The sequence below is a fragment of the Pangasianodon hypophthalmus genome, chromosome 6, assembly GCF_027358585.1.
Source record: "Pangasianodon hypophthalmus isolate fPanHyp1 chromosome 6, fPanHyp1.pri, whole genome shotgun sequence".
In the NCBI taxonomy this organism is placed as follows: domain Eukaryota; kingdom Metazoa; phylum Chordata; class Actinopteri; order Siluriformes; family Pangasiidae; genus Pangasianodon; species Pangasianodon hypophthalmus.
In genome coordinates this window covers 26,615,425-26,636,175 of record NC_069715.1, presented here as the reverse complement: position 1 = coordinate 26,636,175, position 20,751 = coordinate 26,615,425, and the positions used below count along the sequence as shown (strand labels likewise).

The 20,751-nt window shown below is 38.4% G+C and overlaps 1 protein-coding gene across 2 annotated transcripts; it reads left to right on the top strand.

Annotated features, from left to right (window-relative positions):
- Positions 1–599: 599 nt before the first annotated feature.
- Positions 600–19,415, top strand: ube2q1 (ubiquitin-conjugating enzyme E2Q family member 1). Of its 2 annotated transcripts, none has more exons than XM_026913357.3 (13): positions 600–1,226; positions 4,712–4,816; positions 6,831–6,953; positions 7,037–7,093; positions 8,130–8,285; positions 10,935–11,019; positions 11,099–11,159; positions 11,268–11,358; positions 12,774–12,832; positions 13,143–13,191; positions 13,434–13,529; positions 14,134–14,200; positions 15,860–19,415. In XM_026913357.3, the coding sequence occupies exons 1-13, from the start codon at positions 1,068–1,070 to the stop codon at positions 15,889–15,891; spliced, it is 1,140 nt and encodes a 379-aa protein (XP_026769158.1). In that variant the 5' UTR covers positions 600–1,067; the 3' UTR covers positions 15,892–19,415. The 2 variants fall into 2 exon arrangements, with proteins under 2 accessions (XP_026769158.1, XP_026769159.1); XM_026913358.3 differs by having other exon boundaries at positions 601–1,226; positions 8,130–8,270.
- Positions 19,416–20,751: the final 1,336 nt, after the last annotated feature.

Sequence of the window (20,751 nt, the reverse complement as noted above, 5' to 3'; positions counted from 1 at the left end):
GCGTACAGCGTACGGGTGAACGTGTAGAGAATATGTTGTAAAAAAAAAAAAAAAAGAAAAGAAAAAACATAACAAATGAAGTATGTGTAGTTTTACTCTCACTGGTTCCTGACTTTTCAGACACCCTGTACATTGTTCAGAGGGACATTAAATGTGGCCAGAGGTGCCACTGCAAGGAAAATAGTAGAAATGACTGCACAGGGCCCCTAGGAGCCAGGGGGCCTCAAGGGCCAGGACTAAAGATTTTCCAGTTTTTGAGAGTGCACTGGAAATTTATGGAGCGCCATGTAATTTTATTCTACAAATAATAATTTTTGTAAAAAGTTCATTTATTATATTTACTATTTATTATTCTTTCCAAACACAATATCAAAGTCATAAAGAAATTGAAACAGTCGCAATTCAGGGTGAATAAACCAGAATAACTCGCTCGACGCCACAGAATAGTGCAGGGTTGAATCCGTAATGGCTCCTTCCACCCTATGTGAGTGCACTACATGTGGTCTGAAATAATGGCTCCTACACCCTACGCAGTTCATTCTGTATCAACTAGGACGCGATTTGCGATGCGGCCTCCGCCTTGCTTCGCTATGGGCGCGCACAGTATGCTGGGAATGCGCGTTCACGAGACGAACGGTCATCTTTAAACCCCAGAAAGAATCTTCTTCCGTTTAGCGCCACGACTCACAGCGATAGATACACAGTTCCCTGTATTTAAGTCTATATTTTTTAGATAGTTTAGTCAACGGGGAGGTGAAGGACAGGCAATATTGATTAAATGACACATTATGGATGCGGTATAAGCAAAATTTGGTTGCTTGTTGGTCCTCTGACAGCAACAAAACACTGACGAAAAAAAAAAAAACCCGAACGAACCAAGTAAAGGAAGGCGTTGTTATTAGCCTGCTAGCTAAGTTAGCTATCATTAGCTCCCAAGCTAAAGGTTTGTCTTAATAACGTATATTTCTTTATTTGTTGCTCTCTTGCTCGCTTATCCACCTCGGACTCGACTATACGTGACTATATCGGGTCCCGTCTTGTGCTTTTTATCCGGAGATGAGCGCAAGATGTCGGTTTCGGGACTGAAGGCCGAGCTGAAGTTTCTCGAGTCCATTTTCGACACGAACCACGAACGCTTCAGGATCATCGACTGGAAGCCCGATGAGCTGAGCTGCCAGTTTAACGTGACTGGAGAGAAGCTGCTCATTATCCACTGCAACATCACGGTAAGAAACGGACGGCTGGCCGCCGCGGCGTTCGCGTATAAAAGAAAAGTTGGGTCGCATCCCAAATTGCTTCCGACTCCCTGCCTAGGCGCCCTATAATACCGCTGGAAATAATGTCTTGTGCTGCCTATTAAGTGCACTATGTGCGGAACAGGAAGCCATTTGTAGGTCGGCCTTTCAGGTTAGCAGCCTAGAAGCTAACCTTAGCTAAGACTTTATTGATCCCCGAAGGAAAATTGAAATATTAGTTAAACAGCAGATATAAAACAGGCTGTAATAGATTAGATTAAATAATTAAATTACATCACTGTGGGAAAAGCGAATACAGTAATATTGCAAACAGTTGCTTCGGAGTTGTTTCAAATAGCAACGTCGATACATAATGTAGTAAACAAATATTGTTAGCTGGCTAGCATGTACAGCGTATTAGCATGTAAACGTCGATTATATGTGAAAGTGATTTATTTAGCTGTTTGAAAAAGTAGCTAGGTAGTCGAATTGAGATATAAAACCCAATTAGCCGCGTGGCTAAATTCGCTAGTTATCGACGTTATTTGTTGTTGCTAGCAATAGCAACTTTGCTAACCTAGCTAGATGTTAGCTTTTTTTTGTGTGTTTTTGTTTTTTTAGTTAAAACAGTGCGTACAGGTCGAGTGGACTGACACATGCTAACAATGCTAATATTATAAATTTCGATATAAAAGACCACAGCGCTGTTGAATTCTCGATTCTGATTGGTCGAAAGGTGTTGAGTAATTTTCTCCTACAGCAGCTGGAAGTAGTTCCGGCTACAAGACAAATCACAGGACTGTATCAAAGCGCTCGTTCTAATACATTACTGTTTCTATAGTAACAGCGTGCGCAGGGGCTTGTACAGCGGACGTGCTTCGTAAACTGATTAACAAAAGAGTGCAGTCACTGATATGGCGAAGTTTTCTGTGAGCAGAGGATTAGCCTTTTTTTTGGAAGGAGTCTCCAGTGTCAGTGCTTTGTAACAGTCAGACGCTGTACAGCATGAGAAAGTCTTTGGGGCAGAGGGCTCTGAGGCTTTCAGTAAAAAGACAAGCTATGTTTTTGCCTTTATTAACTTTGAGAGGTTAAAAAAGAGGGAGAAGACAGAGAGGGAATGATTGTTTAATAGGAGAGTAACGATACACTCCAGTCACGATTTGATTTGATTACTGTCTCAGAAAATTGGAACAAAATTTGAAGGAAAATTATGACTGAAAAGATGTCTTTTCCTTTTTTCTGACTCATAAACAATACAAAATAATGTAAAACTGGTTTGCTATATCTGTACTACAGGTTCACCATATCTTAAAAATAAATGAACGAATTTATAAATTTTCCAAAATTCTGATGGAATAAAACAAAGTTTCTTATCTGGGGACTTTGCAAGTGATCAACTGAAACATAACGAGCTCTGTTGCAGAAATAGAGCTCCAAAGTCGGCTAAAATGTCCTATTTCTGCAGTCTCTTTCTCAGGCGCTGTAGATCATAGAGGAGTAGGGATGGTGTAGTTTAAACGCTACTCAAGAGCTCTTTTTAACCGTGTAATGTGGTCACATAATCGTATAAAGTATAACACGTGTTGGTGATTGTACTCTGGAGCTGTTGGGCTATCAGTCACTTCACAAGTGCAGATGATTCCTATTTTGATAATGAGACAGGAATCCCGCAGGCTTTCCACGAAATAAAATGGTCATGTGACCAGCGCGCTCTCTATATACAGTATATTTTAACTCTGTGGGTTGTGCAGATTGGAACCTCTGGTGTTCAGACAGTGCAATTGCCTTACATGCATAATTAATAGAACGCTGATTTTGCACATTTCCATGATGGACATCGTCACATAACTCGATGCATCGTGCCATGATGTATCGTTACCCCCCCTACTGCGTATAGCTGTTATAAAATAAATGATAAGAAGAACTAACTTGTTTTGGATGTTCCATAACATTATTGGAAAGTAATCAACTTCTGGGTGGTAACTGTAACTTCACACCAGCATTGATTATTTTCCTACACCAGCACACCTCGGGTGTTTTATTCTTACCACATAGCAGTAACAGACCTGTCACACAGGTTTGGTAATTTTTATTTTATTTTATTTTTTTTAAATTAATGGCTACTGAATAAATAATATAATGAAGAATAACAAATCAATCAGAAGAATTGTTATTTTTCTGTTAGACTCCTGACTTTGGATTTAGTCGGTGTTATAAAAGTACCGACGATTTCTGTTTGAAACGTGCACTGAGACTGAATTTTTCACCGTATCAATATTATATCCTTGTGTCACTCTGCCTGATTTATAATGAATTGTTAGTACAGTTAAGACGCTGCTGTAGACCATCTTAATATCAACCATGGACAAACTTTGCATCTTTTTTTCTCTGGTTTGTAGGTATAGGAGATCCGATTCTCATCAGCCCTAGTCATCAAGATTTAAAAAAAAAAAAACTTTTTGAGATAATTTATGCAAAAAAAATCACACACGTACGTGTTATATTTAACAGCGACCCACAAAAAAAGTTCACCCTTCCTGTCAGAGAAATTGCAAATCTTTATTCACAGCTTATTAAGTCAATCATGTGGTATCATATTTTAATCTTTTTTTGGAGTATGGCGTGAGATTTAGAATTTATTATTTTTTTTCTGTCTTACATAGACAGGATCTCAAAGACTCCATAAAGTAAAATAATGGTTAGTTCATGATATCAGTAGAATTTTGTACACAAATGCAACAATCAAAAAATAAAGAATATCAACAGGTGACATTATTGACATTTTGATGTTGTTTCTAGCTAGCTTGTGCTGCGTTCGTCTTAACTCGGACGTGGGAATCTGAACTCGGAATTATGTTCACGTAAATGCCTCCATGAAAGAGTGTGTAAAGCTAGCAGCAGGTTAGCCAACTAACATTAGTGATCATGAGTTTATAATGTATTTACTTTCTCAGAACCACGAACTGTACGGTAAGTGTTATAGATTTAACTGGCGAATGTGTCCATGATGGTTGATCTAAATTAAATACTACTATAAATTCATTTAAAGTTGAACGATATTTTATTTACTGATGGCAGTGTGAGCGGCCATGTTGCCAGGACATCGTATGCTGGAGACCTTCCTGACTTTCCGAGTAGGAATGCCAAGTTTTTTCCTAGTCGGAGGTCAGATATTTCTGAGTTACAGGTTTAGTTGAATGTAGCACTAGCTATCAGGGTGTGATTTTTCAGTTTGCAGTTTCTGAGCAAAGCTTTAAAAAGTACACACAGCTCTATTTTTGCTGCCTTTCAGGTTTCAAACAGTGTCCATATATTTATTTTATAGTGGATATATCATATGGGAATCATTGTTCGTTCAGTTACAATGCTTTAAAATGATTGGTTGTGAAACTGCGAGCGTATTGTTCTTGTTATTTCTTGTTTACTTTTTTTCTTGATAAATTTAATACATCAACAATCTCTTGTCTGTCTCTCAGGAATCCTATCCTTCAACGCCTCCATTATGGTTTGTGGACTCCGATGACCCAAGTCTGACCCAAATATTGGAACGCCTGGAGGATGTAAGAAAAGGCAATACGCTGGTAAGAGTCCTTATTTTATTGTCACATATACAAGTACAGAACAGAGAGATGCTTTTTTTTTTTTTTTTTTCTTTTCCTTCCCCCTGCCGTCCGAGCTCAAGGTCAGGCGTGAGATGATGTCCCCGCAGCAAAGAGGGTTAAAGGTTCCTGCTCAAGGGCCTGACAGTGGCGGCTTGGCGGGGCTGGGATTATTTGGAAACTTATTTTGACTATAAAAATTCGATGGCGTTTATCAACTCACAGCTTAAGTGACAGACTGATTCTCCTTCTGACTGAGACTCTCGCTGTTTCCTTCAAACTTTTGGCTCATGGCGGCGTAATGAAGTTTTTCAGCATTTTTCTCAGCCCATTGGTGCTGTGAGAAGCCGACGGTGGTGTGATAGACAAAAATATCCCATGCAAATATTGATTTCTTTTTAGCCCACTCTCGGGCTTTAATAGCACGGCAGGAACATTTTCGAACACCCCAGACCCCGATGCTGAAAATAGTAATGTGTGCCGCATAATGTGGTTACGCTGCAGTGAAGACTGTGTAATGCAGCTTTGTGTTGTCATCCATGGGGTCTTGAAACCATTAACAAACTGGATGCAAGTTAATTTAATCATAAATCATTCACAGGAGTGTTTACACAAAAAACGTGGTTAGGGATTATGTACACATGTACACATAGATGCCTTCATGAAAGAGTGTGTAATGTTAGCAACAAGCCAAGCATCTATCATTAGTGAGTTTATAGTGTATTTACTTTCTCAAAACCGTGAACTGTACAGTCAGTGTTAGAGTTAACCATTAGTTCGGAAAAAAACATTCATATCTGACAAGAACTTCTGAATTTGTATGAATTTATGTATAACGAGCCTCGATAGCCATGACAGATAAAACTAGCCTTCAATTAGGACAAATGTAATGTGTCCTATAAAGGACGGAAGCGGTAGTGTGTCTGTTGTAGCTGACGCGCTGCAGTGGCTGAGCTGCGTTACTGGAAGATTTTGTCCATGTCGTGTTTAGGAGCCGCCATTTTCTCATTTTCAGCTCTGTGAGCTTTGCCTTTATTGAGTTTTGTAGGCACCATTAATTGTAAATCAGCTGTGCTGTGAACACACTTGGGAAGTTACAGGTCAACACGTGCACGTGAGTACAAAGAAAATCAGCATTACTGAAACTTTGGTAAATCTGGCATGAATCTGTAGTTAGGAAAACATTTACACACAACTTTGGTACAATATTGAAAAATGAGCCCACTGTGAGTAGGTTTACAAATTAGCAGAGAGAGCAATGTGTTCTGCTTTTCTTCTTGATGCTTGTGCTGTAATTTGGGACACACTGGCTTTGAAAATAGGTATTTTCTAATAGTCTGTGCTTTTCTGATTAATTTGTGAACATCAGGACGAACCACAACACGACCTGGCACTGTGACTAACCACAAATTTGCTAACTTCTTCAGTACCGAGTTTCCTGAGGCTACACTCATAACACACAGCATGAAGGCAAGCTGTGAGAAATAGCGTGTGAAATAAACAAGACTAGAAGAAGATTACAGGAGTCTAAAAACTCTGATGTTGGGGCAAACGTTGCTGCAGTCGAACTCTTGTGCCATTTTAAAACCCCACTTTACAGTATGTTTTTTTGAGGGCCAAAAGACCGTTATTTCGACTGCTCCGGTTTTATTCCTGTTTGTGTTTGCCATGGACACCATTTCATGTTCTTGTGCGAGCTGGTGTGAGGTGCTCGGTGTGTCCTGGGGAAATTCTGCTTGCTGCTGCTGCTGTGATGGCATGACACGAGCTCCATTAACCTGCTAAGAATAATTTGTCCATGAGCTCAGAAAATGAATATCATTTAGCTGTGTTAAGACTTAAAAGGATTTAATGATGAGTTTTTTGTCTCTCATTTCCCAGAGACAGCTTGTGTTTTAGTAAATAAGGCATTTCAGTAAATATGGCGACTTTTTTTTTTTTTTTAAATAATGATCAAGGCGAAATGTGTTTTTCTTTTCTTTTTTTTGTCTGTCAGCTCCTGCAGCAGCTGAAGAGGCTGATCTGTGACCTGTGTAGGCTGTATAATCTACCTCAGCATCCCGATGTAGAGATGCTGGATCAGCCTCTCCCCGCTGGCCCTGTCAACCAAGAAAGAAAGGTACGCAGGCCTGACTAAACATCTGACAGATTAAAGTAGTTCTAGTTTGTCTTTGGTAATTGTATCCTTTTTTGTTTATGCAGCATGGTACTACAGATGAAGTAACTTCAGAGGAAGAAGAGGAAGAAGACATGGGAGAGGTGCAATTCTTTTTCCTTCTTTTTTTTTTTTCCTTGAAATATAATTTAAAAAGTTGAGTTAGTTGAATTTCTTTTTTTAAATTCCTTACTTGTACAAATAACCTGAAAGATATGTAGAACATGATAAAGTGGATGAGAAAACCCGTTTGGAAAACTGACTTTCAGTCTAGAAGGCTTGTTTGTGTTTGCATAGACTTCCTGTCATTTCACAGACACTCTACGAGCCATGGTAAATCATGTGGGCGGAGCTTCATGGACACGGGCGGGGAAACGTTCAAATGTCGAACCCTCCTAAGTGTTAGAGATCTAATCTTGGAAGAAGGAAAAAAAAGACTAATCCTACCTACCTTTAAGGCATTATAATAATCTGTGTTGAATAATATTATTATTGTTTATGAATAATTCCAAGATTACCCTCATCAAAATGCCAGGATATATTAATATAATTTATAAACTTGACATCAAAATTTCTGTGCCATTCTGTCATTCCAAATAGCTTGTCAGATAGCTAACTGTGAGTAAATTATCTCACATTTGTCACAGTTAAACACAAGCATGATTTGCATTGTCATATTCATTAGGATTTATTTAACAATATCCAATTCTGTCAAAATTCTTTTTTAATAAATTGACAAAACATTGGAAAACTTGTTTATGGTTTTTCCCTTGTGGAGTATTTGTTCTGAATGATGAGATAAAATGAATTTCTTAGTGTAAAGAAATGAGGAAAAGTCAGGGGCTCTGAATAGCTTTCGTTCATAACTTATGTTATTTAACTAGCTAGCTAGCATGAATTTTCTGTGAATACTGCGTCATCATCTGTTACACCACAGCACTGTTGAATTCTCGAATCTGATTGGTCAGCACTTTGTTACAGTCAGTAAGTTTTCTACCACAGAAGAGTCTTCAGGACATGTTTTTGATTTCATCTTTGAAGGCTTTGTTATGTACTGTTGTGGTTCCGTAACTGTTCCTGATAACTGAGCACTAATTTGTTGTGTGGGTGTGTATGTTCTGGTGTGTGTGTTTTCATCAGGACATAGAGGAGCTCGATCACTATGAGATGAAAGAGGAGGAGCCAGTAGATGGGAAGAAGTCTGAGGATGATGGCATCGAGAAAGAGAACCTGGCTATCCTCGAGAAGATCCGCAAGAACCAGAGGCAGGACCACTTGAACGTAAGTGCTCATTCGGTAAGGTGACCTTTCTTACGCTTTGCGGGTTCAAAGGGGATAGCAAGTACAATGACACTGATTCTGAGCCCGTGTCTGCCATGTCATATTGGTGGGGTAACGTTAAAGGTACGGTCACAGATGATAGCAGTAGCAGACATTGCAAACGTCTAGAATGGAATTTCCTTAATCATAATGTCCATTCTAGTAGATTTCCTTAGCACTTTTAGTTTTGTAACAGTATTGAGTTGTTTCCTTATTTAACAGTGCAGTCGTTTGCAGGCAGTGCCAAATGTTCAGTGAAACTGGAACACATGCCCTTTGTCATGCCTTTAAGGCTGTAAAACTGAGCAGACCATACAGCTTAAATATATATGTTGCAGTGCTAAATCATTTCTCTGAGATTATTAGTGTCCTTGTAATATTTGCAGGTTTATTAGCATTGATTAGGCCATGTATCTTGGCTGGGCGGCCAAGATGGGTAGTCAATGAAGCAAGCTAATAAAAATCCAGGTTTTTTTTTTTTTTTTTCTTTTAAAGAGCCTCATTTAATTCAACCAGATGGATCACACCAGACTCCGCTAACAAAATGAAGGTGTGATCCATTCCTGCAGTTTAGGCTATTCTGTAGTAATTGAGGCTCACACATGCAATATGTAAGCAGCTGTGACAATTGGGTGCAGAAGTAATCGCAAAGAAGCCGTTAAAAGGACGCACTTTTTTTTTTTCTCTTCTCCTGCCAAGCAAAAATTGCTAATTAAGTCTACAAAACAGAATTATGACAAAAGGAAAGTGATTGCATATTAATAAAGCCTTCGAAGCTGTCTGGCAGGCAATAGCTAACGGAATGTATAAGGGAAAAAATTATCTAAATAAATAATCTGAATAAAATATAATACAGTCCTTTCTTGAGCAGGCTATAACCAAGGAACGGAACCACGGGAGTTCTCTGAAATTAGACCAAATTCAAATATCAATTATATCAGTTACTCCACTGAATTTACGGGTTTAGAATGAACAGCTGGTGAATGTTAAATGTAAATATTTATATCACAATGGTAAGTGCAAACCTGTTTGAATATTTTTATGAAAGGAAAAAAATGCATAAACTAATTGCATTGTATATTTTAGCAACCACCATGAAGGAAGCAGGAAAAGTAATAAACAAGGATCCTTTTGAGTGCAAATCAAACTGCCTTACTGCTGAGCCTACAACATTTACAGTTTAACCGTAACATTTATGATTTCTGACTTCTTGCTGGAGTGATACATGAGAAAAATTACACTTTTCTTCTTTCTCAGCTAAGTTAGACCAAATGAAAATAAAATTCACCATGTGCACTGAAGTGGAAAGGATGACTTTGTCTAGGTGAAATTTGCCCTGTGAAATCATGAGCCTCTGTCTTGTGAGGCAGTCAAGTAAAGGTGGGTGGGACTGTGGTCTGTTTGGTCAGTGAAAGAAAATGGAGGAGCTGCTTATTATTACTAAGCAGCCATCGCACCACATGTTTGCCTTACTGTTTTCTTACTGTTGTGTCCACCATCATGTGCTAGGGGATTTTTTTTGTGGTACAGTTCTGGTTGGCAATGTTTCCACCTTTGTTTACTCAGAAAGAAATGCGCTAGTGGAAAAGAAGTGCAGAGAAATTCAGTTTGTGCGTCAAAAACCTAAAGGGAAATGGTCAGGGATTTGTAACGTCCCAAAGTCTGAATGCTCTATGCACTGTATGCACTCTTTCATACACTTGAATTATAATTCAAGTCTAGACATGTTGATCATACAATAACCTTTATTGTGGGCTACTGTTTTGGTCTACATTTTAGCTCATTTACATCACGACCAGTGACATTTCCTGCATAGTTGATTTTATCTTATCTATATCTATGTATTAGAAAGCTAAGAGAAAATGACATCTTAATTTATTATATGCAAGCCACTAGTTTTTAAAGATGCAGTAGTCAATATTTTTTGTTTTTCACTAGTATATATAATGTGGAAATTATGTACAAATTAGTACAAATTATGTAGAAGTGATGAAAACTAATAGTTTAAATCATTGTCTCAGAACAAGTGTATTACATAACTGAAAAAAAAAACAAACAAAAAAACAGCCTTCTGGTCTGGAATGTTTGTTGGTATTTGGATTGGCCTCTTGTTAGTCATTTTATAGACACGCCCCCAACGCCCTTCACCTGCTCATAAATCATTATGAGGAGAAGTTGCATGTTTATAGAGTTGTAACTTGGCTTTCAAGCAGTTGAATGTCTCAGTGCTCTTGAAAGTGATGTCATAACAGTCCTTGCTAATGATAACTGTAAAACTCACTGTATGTTTTGGGGGCGGAGCTTTCTAATGTAATAATAGGGGTGTGAGGTTTGCAGCAATTTGTTAGGCAGAACATTGGTGAACCATGATATCATGTGGCTTGTCTAGTAGATTTGATCAAGCTAACGTTCAACATTAGCCTTACCTGGAGCAGGTTTGTCCAAAAGCACATTGCTATAGTAACTCAGCGGAGCTTATGATTAGCTTCCATTTTAAAATAAGCCTGGTTTAGCTCTGAGTTAGCTCACTTCATACAATCCTCTCCTGCTAGTTTTAAATTGTGTGCTGTGAGCTGAGCTGTGGCTCTAACTCCGCTATCTTCGTGCCTGTGTTTTGTGTCGCAGGGAGCAGTGTCAGGCTCCGTCCAAGCCTCAGATCGTCTAATGAAGGAACTTCGTGAGATTTACAGATCTCAGAGTTATAAATCAGGCAAGTCCTTTATGATGCGTGTGTGTGTGTGTACGAATGAGTGAAGAACTACAGCTCATGTTTTGCTTTCCTCTTGCAGGTATCTATTCAGTGGAGCTTGTTAATGATAGCCTATACGAGTGGCACGTCAAGCTAAGAACGTAAGGATCTTTTCTGTACATTTGGAGTTCCTTTTTTGGCATGTTTTAGTATGATCTATACATGCTGTGAGAATGAAGCACCTTATTGTTGTGTTTTTATTCGAGCAGAGTTGATCCAGACAGCCCTCTGCACAGTGACCTTCAAGTGCTGAAAGAGAAGGAGGGCATGGATTACATCCTTCTCAATTTCTCCTACAAAGTGAGTCTTTTTTTGCCTCTGTACGCATCAAGAGTCACCAGTACACTGTCGGTTCTGAATGTGTGGAGAAAAGAAAGCACTAACAAAAACAGAACAACATGAAACTGCAAGGATTCCAACCCACTCACCATCTGATCCATTTCTCTGCTCTTTCTCTATTCGCTGTGGAACCAGTTATTATTCACTAATCTGAAGTAATTGAACCCCAAAGGCCATCAACACACACACACCAAAAAAAAATCTCTTATTGGTCACTTGTTTGTGCAGCCGATACTAAAAAAGCAATATTGCAACCGAAAGCGTTCATCTGTTCATCACCAGATTGCGAGTTCGATTCCCAACAGCGCCATAGCTGTTCATGGCCAGAAATCTAAAAGAGCAAAACTGGCTGTGGGTGGGAGGGGCCTACTCTCTCCCCTCTCTCCCCTCTCTCCCCTGTCAATCACAGCGACACTAGTCAGTCATGGGCTTCTGTGAACTCATGCATGCAGAAGGAGGCGGATAGCGCTTTCCTCCAATTGTGTTACGCCGCCCAGTGATGCAGCATGAGCAGCAGTTAGAAAAGATGCGGTAGGCTTGCTTCATGTGTCTCAGAAGAAGCATGTGATAGCCTTCACTCTAAAGGGATAAATAAAATTTAGATTAATAAATAAATACATTAAAAAGGAATAGAGACAGTAATAAAATAAGAAAATATATTATGATGAATTACTTCTCGTGTTTTAAATGATTGGAGTTTTTCAATTCATTATTTTTTCTTGATTCATTTATTAATTTGTTTTACACCACAGCACTGTTGAATTATCGATTCTGATTGGTCAGAAAGTATAAATTAATTTTCTATAACAGCAGCTCTGACAGTAGTGTAATGATAAATGGATAAAATAATTTATGCGGCAAACGTATGTAAACGTATGTAAATGTATGTAACTGTTGATATGATGAAGATTTCTGTAAGGAGACATTTATGTAATATTTTTGGAAGGAGTCTCCAGTGTCAGCCAGTGTTTTGTAACAGTCAGTGAGTTTTCCACCATGGGTATGTTCACAACAGTGGAGTTTGGGTTTAGCGGGGTTGGCTTTGTTTCCACCCCAGAGTACAGCATGCCCCATTGTTTTATTCCTTTCTCATTTAATCTTTTTTTTTTTTTTTTTAACCAAATAGTTTAATCATTTGTCTGTTTCCGTGTCCATCAGTTTGCAGCTTTATTGATTATTGAATCATCAGTTTGTCAAATCCCCAGTTAATTGCCCGTCGCTCCTGTCCTTTCTGACCTTTAGTTACAAACTGTGGCTGTTAGTTGTGTTTTTTTGCTGTTTCTTCTTTTTTTTTTTATTAAAATGATATAACAGTTCATAATGGTAGAAGTGATGGGAACAAAACAAGGAAATATATTTTGCTCTTTGTTCTACAGGACAACTTTCCCTTTGATCCGCCATTTGTACGAGTAGTTTCTCCTGTGCTGTCTGGCGGGTGAGTAACTAGAATTGTCTTTCAATTGCATAATCTTTAACTTGTGCTGGCATGGGTGTTGCTTTATAGTGTGTACAGTAGAGGAAAGGTGTGGTTTTCCTGTCTGATGAAAACCTATTAGATTGAAGCTTAAATCAAAATAGATACTTCTTATAAATTGTATGAGGTCACGTGCAGTGTCTAATATGTGGTAATTGTTTAATATGCACATTTGGAAACTGATTGTTAAACCAGGCATGAGTTTTTTTTTTTTTTTTTTTTTTTTTTTTAAACTGTCAAGCCTGAATGATTGTTTTGGTGTTTGCTTTAGTTATGTCCTTGGAGGAGGGGCCCTGTGCATGGAACTACTCACCAAGCAGGTGTGTTATCCCTTCAAGTTCCGGTGTCATTTGTCGTTGTTGCAAATAAAAAACAATTCATTTCCTTTACCTGACCTGAGTACATGTACGTCATCACACTGCATTCCTCACAGGCTTGTTCATTCACCTTTTTAATGTCTAGATTTACCTAACGATACAAGCACTTTGTTTAAGTCATCTGATAGTGTCGCCATGTCAACTGTGAACTGGATGTGCACTGATTGTTTGTTGCATGTCTACAGGGCTGGAGCAGTGCCTATTCCATCGAGTCTGTCATCATGCAGATTAACGCCACTTTAGTCAAAGGAAAAGCCAGAGTGCAATTTGGAGCCAATAAGGTAGCTAACCACACATTTTATTGGATACAGATACAGCTGGCCGTAGCTTATTGTTTATATATTGTTTCTAATTCAGCTGCTAATGTGACTAAGCTAAAGTAACAGTTGGATAGTGCTAATAACTTACCTGACAGTGACTGGGTCTCCAAGGCATGGAGTTGGGGATTTCAGTATGGTATCTGTCATTCAACTACTAGAAATTCCTCTTTGAAAGAGGAAAAAGCATCTTTTAGGAGCTCAGAGGACCAAAAGTGAAACGCGTTGATTCCTTATTCACGATTTCTAAACTGTCCCCATTGCTGTCTCGAGCTTTCCAAGTCTAACATGGTAAACAATCAACTTCAGGGCGGTAACAGTAACTCTGCTTCACGTGGGGCTGCATCACATTGTGAAACCACAGTGTTTAATTCCTTAGTAAAGCCTGAGATAAAATTTTGCCAAAAATCTAAAGCTCGCTAGTCCATTACAGAAAACCTTCTAGCCACAAAGAATATTTTGCAGTGTTTCTCTAGTTTTCTTGTTTTTTTTTTTTTTTGTTTTTTCCCCCTTCACCCCATCCCCCCCCGGTGATGTCCTTTTGATCTTTGTCTGTTTTTCGTCCTAGAACCAATACAATCTTGCCAGAGCACAGCAGTCATATAAATCACTGGTGCAGATCCACGAAAAGAATGGTAACTATTGTTTTTATGTTATTTGAATAAGATTTTCACCTGTCTGTTTCAGGTTAAAGTGAGTGTGTGATGTGTATTAGAATAAAAATGAGGTAATGTTAGCTGGAGTGGGATTTTCTTTATACTGTAAATCTCTAATTCCCCCCGAGTCTGTCTTTCTCTCTAATATGTCTATTAGATTGAGAATCTCTGTATTCGGTTATGCCAACTGCTCAAGGTTGTATTAGTTTCTTGTATGATTTCTGCCTTTACATTTTTAAGCAGTTGATAATTTAGTGTCATCCAGAGAAAACTGTATTTGCTTTGAATGAAATGCTTCATTCATTGTATTTCAGTGAGGTGATCATGGAACACAAAATTACTTCCCACATTACGAAAATATTATATTCCCCACAAAACTAAGAAGAAAACGAAATGCATGTATGGTCGGTAAACGTGCACTTTTTACCCTGCACATGGTATCTTAAACAGATTTACAGAGATTTTACTGACTGAACATGTTGCATCTACTAGGATGTAGGTGCAAGTTTTAAGTTAGCGGATGCATTGATACTGATACTTGCACCGGACATAGATCTGATACCATCCTCATTAATAACATTTGTGTTTTTAAAAATAAATAAATAAATAAATAAAAGCTCTGATATGACATGATACTATATTACATAAGCCTGGCCTGTTGATGCATTAATGAACAGACAACATGAAATGACAGCGATCTGTCATTAATTTCACAATTAATGACAACAATCAAAGCAAAGCAGACTGCAAACTGTGCTCTATGAAAGTATCTGTGAAACGTTCCAAGGAACCTGCTAAAACATCTTATAGTGTTTAAACAATATCTTTAATGAAGAACATGGTCAGTTAATGAGCACAAGGTGCTGTGAATTACACGCTTTTATGAGCTTGCGGAGAAACTTTCACATGTAAGGGCAGTGCAGTAGTGCGAGCACTGAGACACGCACACTTTGCTCACAAGTCAAGGTGCAATTCGCCTTTTTTTTAATGACAGCTCTGACTGATATTGCTCTCCACTCAAGCCAGAAACTCTGTATTAAAGATTCTGTTTAAGTGCCATGCCGTGATGTCTTAAACGTTGCTATCAGCACACAGAAGCAACCAGCATGAGCAGAATAAAATAAAATGTTCCATAACGTTCCTGATTGCTTAATCCTCAGTAGGTTACGTATTTCGGTATCAGTGTCCACAAGTACAAAAAAATACTCGTGCTCAGTCTATAAATGGTATCAGTGCACCCCTAGTTAAAACTTAGTGTAGCCATTTAGTAGTAGTAGTAGTAGTAGTAGCATTTTGAATGTAGTAGCAATTAACATTCAAACTCCTCTATATTACACTTTACTTTCTACTGGTGCTGAGTTTAATGGTTTCGCAGTCTAGCTGAGAGGAAATAATAACTGTGTGTAAGTAGAAGCCACGTGCATAGCGTTGGTTCAGGGTGTAGATTGGGCCTGTACTCTTGTCATGCAGGACTTTGAGCTCTTGCCAGATTTATTTATTTATTTATTTTTTTTTTTAGAGCATTGCAGAGAGCCCTTGTTTTGATGTAGATATGTTCTGATGTTTCTCTTTGTCATGAAAGTTTTCAGACCAGTTTGTATGGTTTCTCAATGTTGTGTATGACTTTGATCCTTGCAGGCTGGTACACACCACCCAAAGAAGATGGATAAGAAAAACGTCTCTTCATTCAAACAAGGACAGAATGTATTGGAGTCAACAGCTGTTCTTCTTTTAGATTTTTTTTTTTTTTTTTTTTTTTTTTTTTTTTTTTTTAAACCTCCTTTTTCTTTCCCCTCTCAACCGCCTCTCATCGTCTTGCTAGTTGGAGATTCACCATGTCTGGATTATAGACTTCTGAACTGAGTGGGCTTGGAGAGTTAACGGGTAAAACATATTCCTCTACCATGTTCTCTGTACTATGCGTCACTGCTCATTCCCTCCCACTAGTTCTCCGTTCTTCCTGCTTTCTCTTTGGCTGTTTGGTTGGCAGAGCGGAATTTAATACGGCAGATTTCTAGAGTGATTCCCGTGACCTCTCGCTTCATGGATGGACGTCCTGTGATCGGAGTCATAAGTCCTGCATAAATGCCAAGGTTCCTACACAATAACAGGCTTTTGGATATCAGCGCTTACCCGAGCCTCCCTTATTTCTCGAAGACTTAAAACGTGAACATTATGGAGAAAAAGAAAAGGGGAGAGACTAGGTTTGGGCGGAGGAGACTTAAGTGATCAACACTTGTAATGAAGAACCCACATTGTTTTGGTTTTTTTTGTTTGTTTTTTTTTTCTTTGTTGTTTCTTAGAGATGGAGGTTAAATGCCATCACCACTCCATCCTCTTGTTCTCTTTGGAGCTTTTTCCTGGTCACACTGAAAATCTGACCAGGCACGTTGGACTAGTTCACTGTAAAGTCATCGAAATGATTTCCGCCTGTAAGTAAACTTATAAAGATGTATCGCAGAGAGAACTTTTGCATTTCAGACAGGACTGGATCGCTTAAAAACATGCCTGCATAGCGCGGAACGTCCATCTGAAGATTTATCTTGCAAATAGAATAAGGATAAATTACTTAATGGATATCCTCATGTTGACAAAAGGAATATCTTAAACATGTTTTATGTACACATTATGACTACTGCTGTTTTTTTTTTTTTTTTTTTTTCTTTTTTCTTCCCCTTGTGAGAATGGAAGTGATGTGTGGCTTACGCTGTCATTAACTGCAATTGTGACCATTCCTCTTTAACCAGTGTGATTCCTGCTGTGTTTATTACATCACCGCTGTTATGTAAAACCTTTTTTTTGTTTCCTGTCAACTCGGGCACATAGCAAGGTTGAAGTATTAAGCAGTCAGTGAGATTATACAAAATTTATTAAGGAAAGCCACAAAATGATCAAAATTGTTTTTGTAAAGCTTATTTATGATGCCCTGTTCCATTCCTGTGGGGGGGAAATCTGTAACATGACCATTATTGCCTTAAAAAAAAAAAAATCCCTTTTTAATGTCACTGTCCACACTGCAGATGTACCTATTTTACGACTTCCCTCAAATCTTCAGCTTCCTAATCTACATACAATCAATTGGTTCATAACCCAAGTCTTCGTCAGGTGATGGGGGTGGGACCTGTCCATTTCTTTTGGGCGAAATTTTGCCGTCTTGTTGCGTCAGTACTCCTTTTACACATCCTGCAAACGTGTTTTGAGGGACATTACTTAAGACTTACATCTCTCCTTACCAGAAATCACCATGTGATCCACCTGGACATTTTTACCCCCTTCTCCATTTAAATGCCTTCCTCATTATTATTATTATTATTATTATTATTATTATTATTAGATTTGGTTTTGGTTTCATTTGCACCATTAAATAGCTCATTGTTACTGTTGATCGGTGGCTTATCTAATTTAAACCAAGGCATGGCTCATTTCCTGTTGTTATTTAAGGTGGCTTAAGGAGGCTAGGTCAGGAAGGGGATGCGATATTAATGATCTCTGCGGCATGGTGAAATAGCAATGGTGTAGTGTTTATTTATACCAAACCTTAAGGCATTAGCCTGTATTTAAGGGAAAATCCACCCTGAATGACTTTATAAAGAACATATGATCTTCAAAGGTGTCCAAGATTTATTTTAAGTTTAATCATCTTTCATTGACATGTCGGACTGTATTCACCTTGGTTAACAATTTCCGACCCACAATTCCATTCGACTGCCTGCTGATAGTGGTGCCGGAGGGATTTAGCCCTCGATTCATCTCTACCTTAAGAGAGCGATGCAGCAGCGCTTTAGTCTTTTAGTCTGTCCAGCTGTCTCACCTCCGCATCAGTACACTCTGCTCAAACGGATCAGATTCCAGAGCTTCAGCTTTGAAAGCCATGATTACCGTCATTTCGCAGATCAGTAATTATTCGAGCCGAGTCTCAGCATATAGCTGCATTGCATTCTGGACCTTCGTGTCCAACATGTGCACCAACGTCTCCACTATTTCTACACTGAGTTTCTCATTAATATGACTTTGAACTTCGCTGGAAAATGGTGAGTAAGAAAATGGACTGTTTTTGTTTTAAGGAGCTAATAGCAAAACCTGACCAACATCCTGTCATATGTTTGAGATTGTTGAATTTTTTTCTCATTTGTAACTCAACTAGCAATGACATCAGCACAGCAGACAACCACTGACAGGAATAACAACAATACGAGCACCTGAATCTTTACGTCTTTTAATCTAACCATGTTTAATGTGTTTCAGGGTGGAGTTTTCTTTTATGTCTTGCATGATTTTTAATATCTGGGAGAGTGACGACTGTTTACTTGATGTAGTAGCTGAAGATCTTTCATCCCATCCTATAATAATAGGCTTTGTTTCCTATTTTAAATCTGATTCTCTCCCAGCACTCTAGTGGTTTTATTGTAAGCATGCAGAAGTTCACCTCACACACTCGTATCCACTGAGTCAGTTTGACACTCGCGTTGTGAAGGATCTTGGGAAAAGCAGATACCTAGGCTGTGTTTAGCAAGCGAACGTTTTGTAGCTGTACACAGTGTTTTTAGTTGAATGGTGGATTGGATTGTAACGTCTCGCCACAGTCTCTCAGACATGTTTGCTCCTGTTCGCTGGGTGTGTCGGTGAGATCGAGAGCAGCAGGTGATGGGAAAATAATAAAACCTCAATACAACTCAAGCTGCTGGATTTTTGGTGGAGCTGACCTGTTTTTTTTTTTTTTTTTTTTTTTTTTTTTTTTTTTTATAAAACTCCTGTAACTCTTTTGTTTGCTTCAAAAACATGTTTAACTGTGCTACCACAGCCTGAGCTACATCTGTGCAGTCCAACATTTAAAAAAAAGTTCACGAGGGAATCACACAGTAGTGTGAACAGGGCATTTTATTACAGCAACATGTTATTTAACCATAATGGCTGAGTGTAACCCTGATCTCATTATGAATATATGGAGAAAGGTATACAAACGCCCAGAGAGATTGATTTACCTTTTGTTAAGTGTAAGTCGTGTAGTGATTTGAACCTTCGCTTAAACACTCTGAGCAGTTCTGATTGGTTTATGTTGGGGAATGAGGGGGTTATGCACTGTTAGCATGCATTGGTTTTATTTTGCTTTTTGTTTTCCATCGTGTAATTTTGACCTTGTACATACAATTTGTAAACTTGCATCAAGTTTATGAATAAAGAATTTTAAGAAATATTTTTTTTTCTTTCTCTAGATTGCATTTTTATTTATCCACTAGATGGCAGTAGGGTCTCATTTAAAAGAACTCTGGTTTGAAACACATTGGGTGCTTCTCATTTTCTACCTCATTGTTTCCTTTCCTTATGTCTTAGCTCCTCCATAAGAGGAAGTGAGGATAGGATGGAAGAAGAGGAAATGAGGATGGCGGGAATTGAACAAACATGTTTGCTAAATGAGACGTTCTTGCTCACTGAAGCGTTACTTTAAAGTGACTTTATTGAATTAGCAGCTGTATAACGCATCTGCTTATACATGACAGTGATTACACAAAACAATATTTCATGTCTACATCACATGCTTAAAAGTTGATGTTTTAGCCTAAACAAGATCTTGCTTATCACCGGACGTCCATTTTTAGGCATTTTAATTGACTTTTGTTTGTACATGTTGTTTATTTAATTAAGATGATACAATAATTCCTGTTATTGTATCATTTATTTATTTAGGAAAAAGAGGAGCAATCATACCACAGGCTTATGTCATGTGTAAAAATAATTAAATAAATAAAACTTCCAAGTAGGAAGCACCTGTATATCCTTGAATCCAAAAGCTTCCTCTCTCCTCGTTTCTTGATTCCTCTGAGCACATTTTAAGATTTGGTACTTCTTTAATGATGGGGGACTTTAATTGATTTTTGGATCACAGACTGAAGGATGCAGGATCAAGGGATCAAGGAGGCAGCAGTTAGAGGTTTCGGAAGCACCCACTAACTGAAATAGATGCAGCAAAATTCTAAATTAAAAAAAAAAAAAAAAAAAATTAGGACAGACCAATTATAGGGCAATTAATCCATTAAAACCAAAGTGAAGAAGGAATTTTAATTTCATTCTGCTGTTATATGATGTATTTCCTAATGAAACAGGATATTTGGCTGGTATATGATGCCTAGCTGGAATATGGTTTAATGGCAGGATTTGATTGAATTATAAATTAAAATTATATAATAATTTTTTATAAAATTAAAATTTAGTGGTACATCTGGTAGCGTTATCTACTTACAGCTCAAGAATTCCCAGGTCAATCCTGAGCTCAGGGCTGTGGATTTTTTCATATGTTCTCCCTGTGTTCATGTGGGTTTCCTCCTGGTTCTCCGGTTTCCTCCCACCTCCCAAAAACATGTCAGTAGGTGAACTGGTTTCACGAAATTGCCCCTAGGTGTGAATGTGTGTGCACGGTGCCCAGTGATGAACTGGCATCCCACCTCACGCCCAGCCTTCCCAGGGTAGGCTCTGGATCCACCATGACCCTGACCAAGATAAAACACTGAGTGAAGATAAATGAACGAGTACTT

Excerpts from the sequence above, each read along its gene's own strand:
- ube2q1 (XM_026913357.3), top strand. The coding sequence starts at position 1,068 with ATGTCGGTTTCGGGACTGAAGGCCGAGCTGAAGTTTCTCGAGTCCATT. Across the intron at positions 7,094-8,129 it reads AGGAAGAAGACATGGGAGAG|GACATAGAGGAGCTCGATCA; the intron begins GTGCAATTCTTT and ends TGTTTTCATCAG. Across the intron at positions 12,833-13,142 it reads TCTCCTGTGCTGTCTGGCGG|TTATGTCCTTGGAGGAGGGG; the intron begins GTGAGTAACTAG and ends TGTTTGCTTTAG.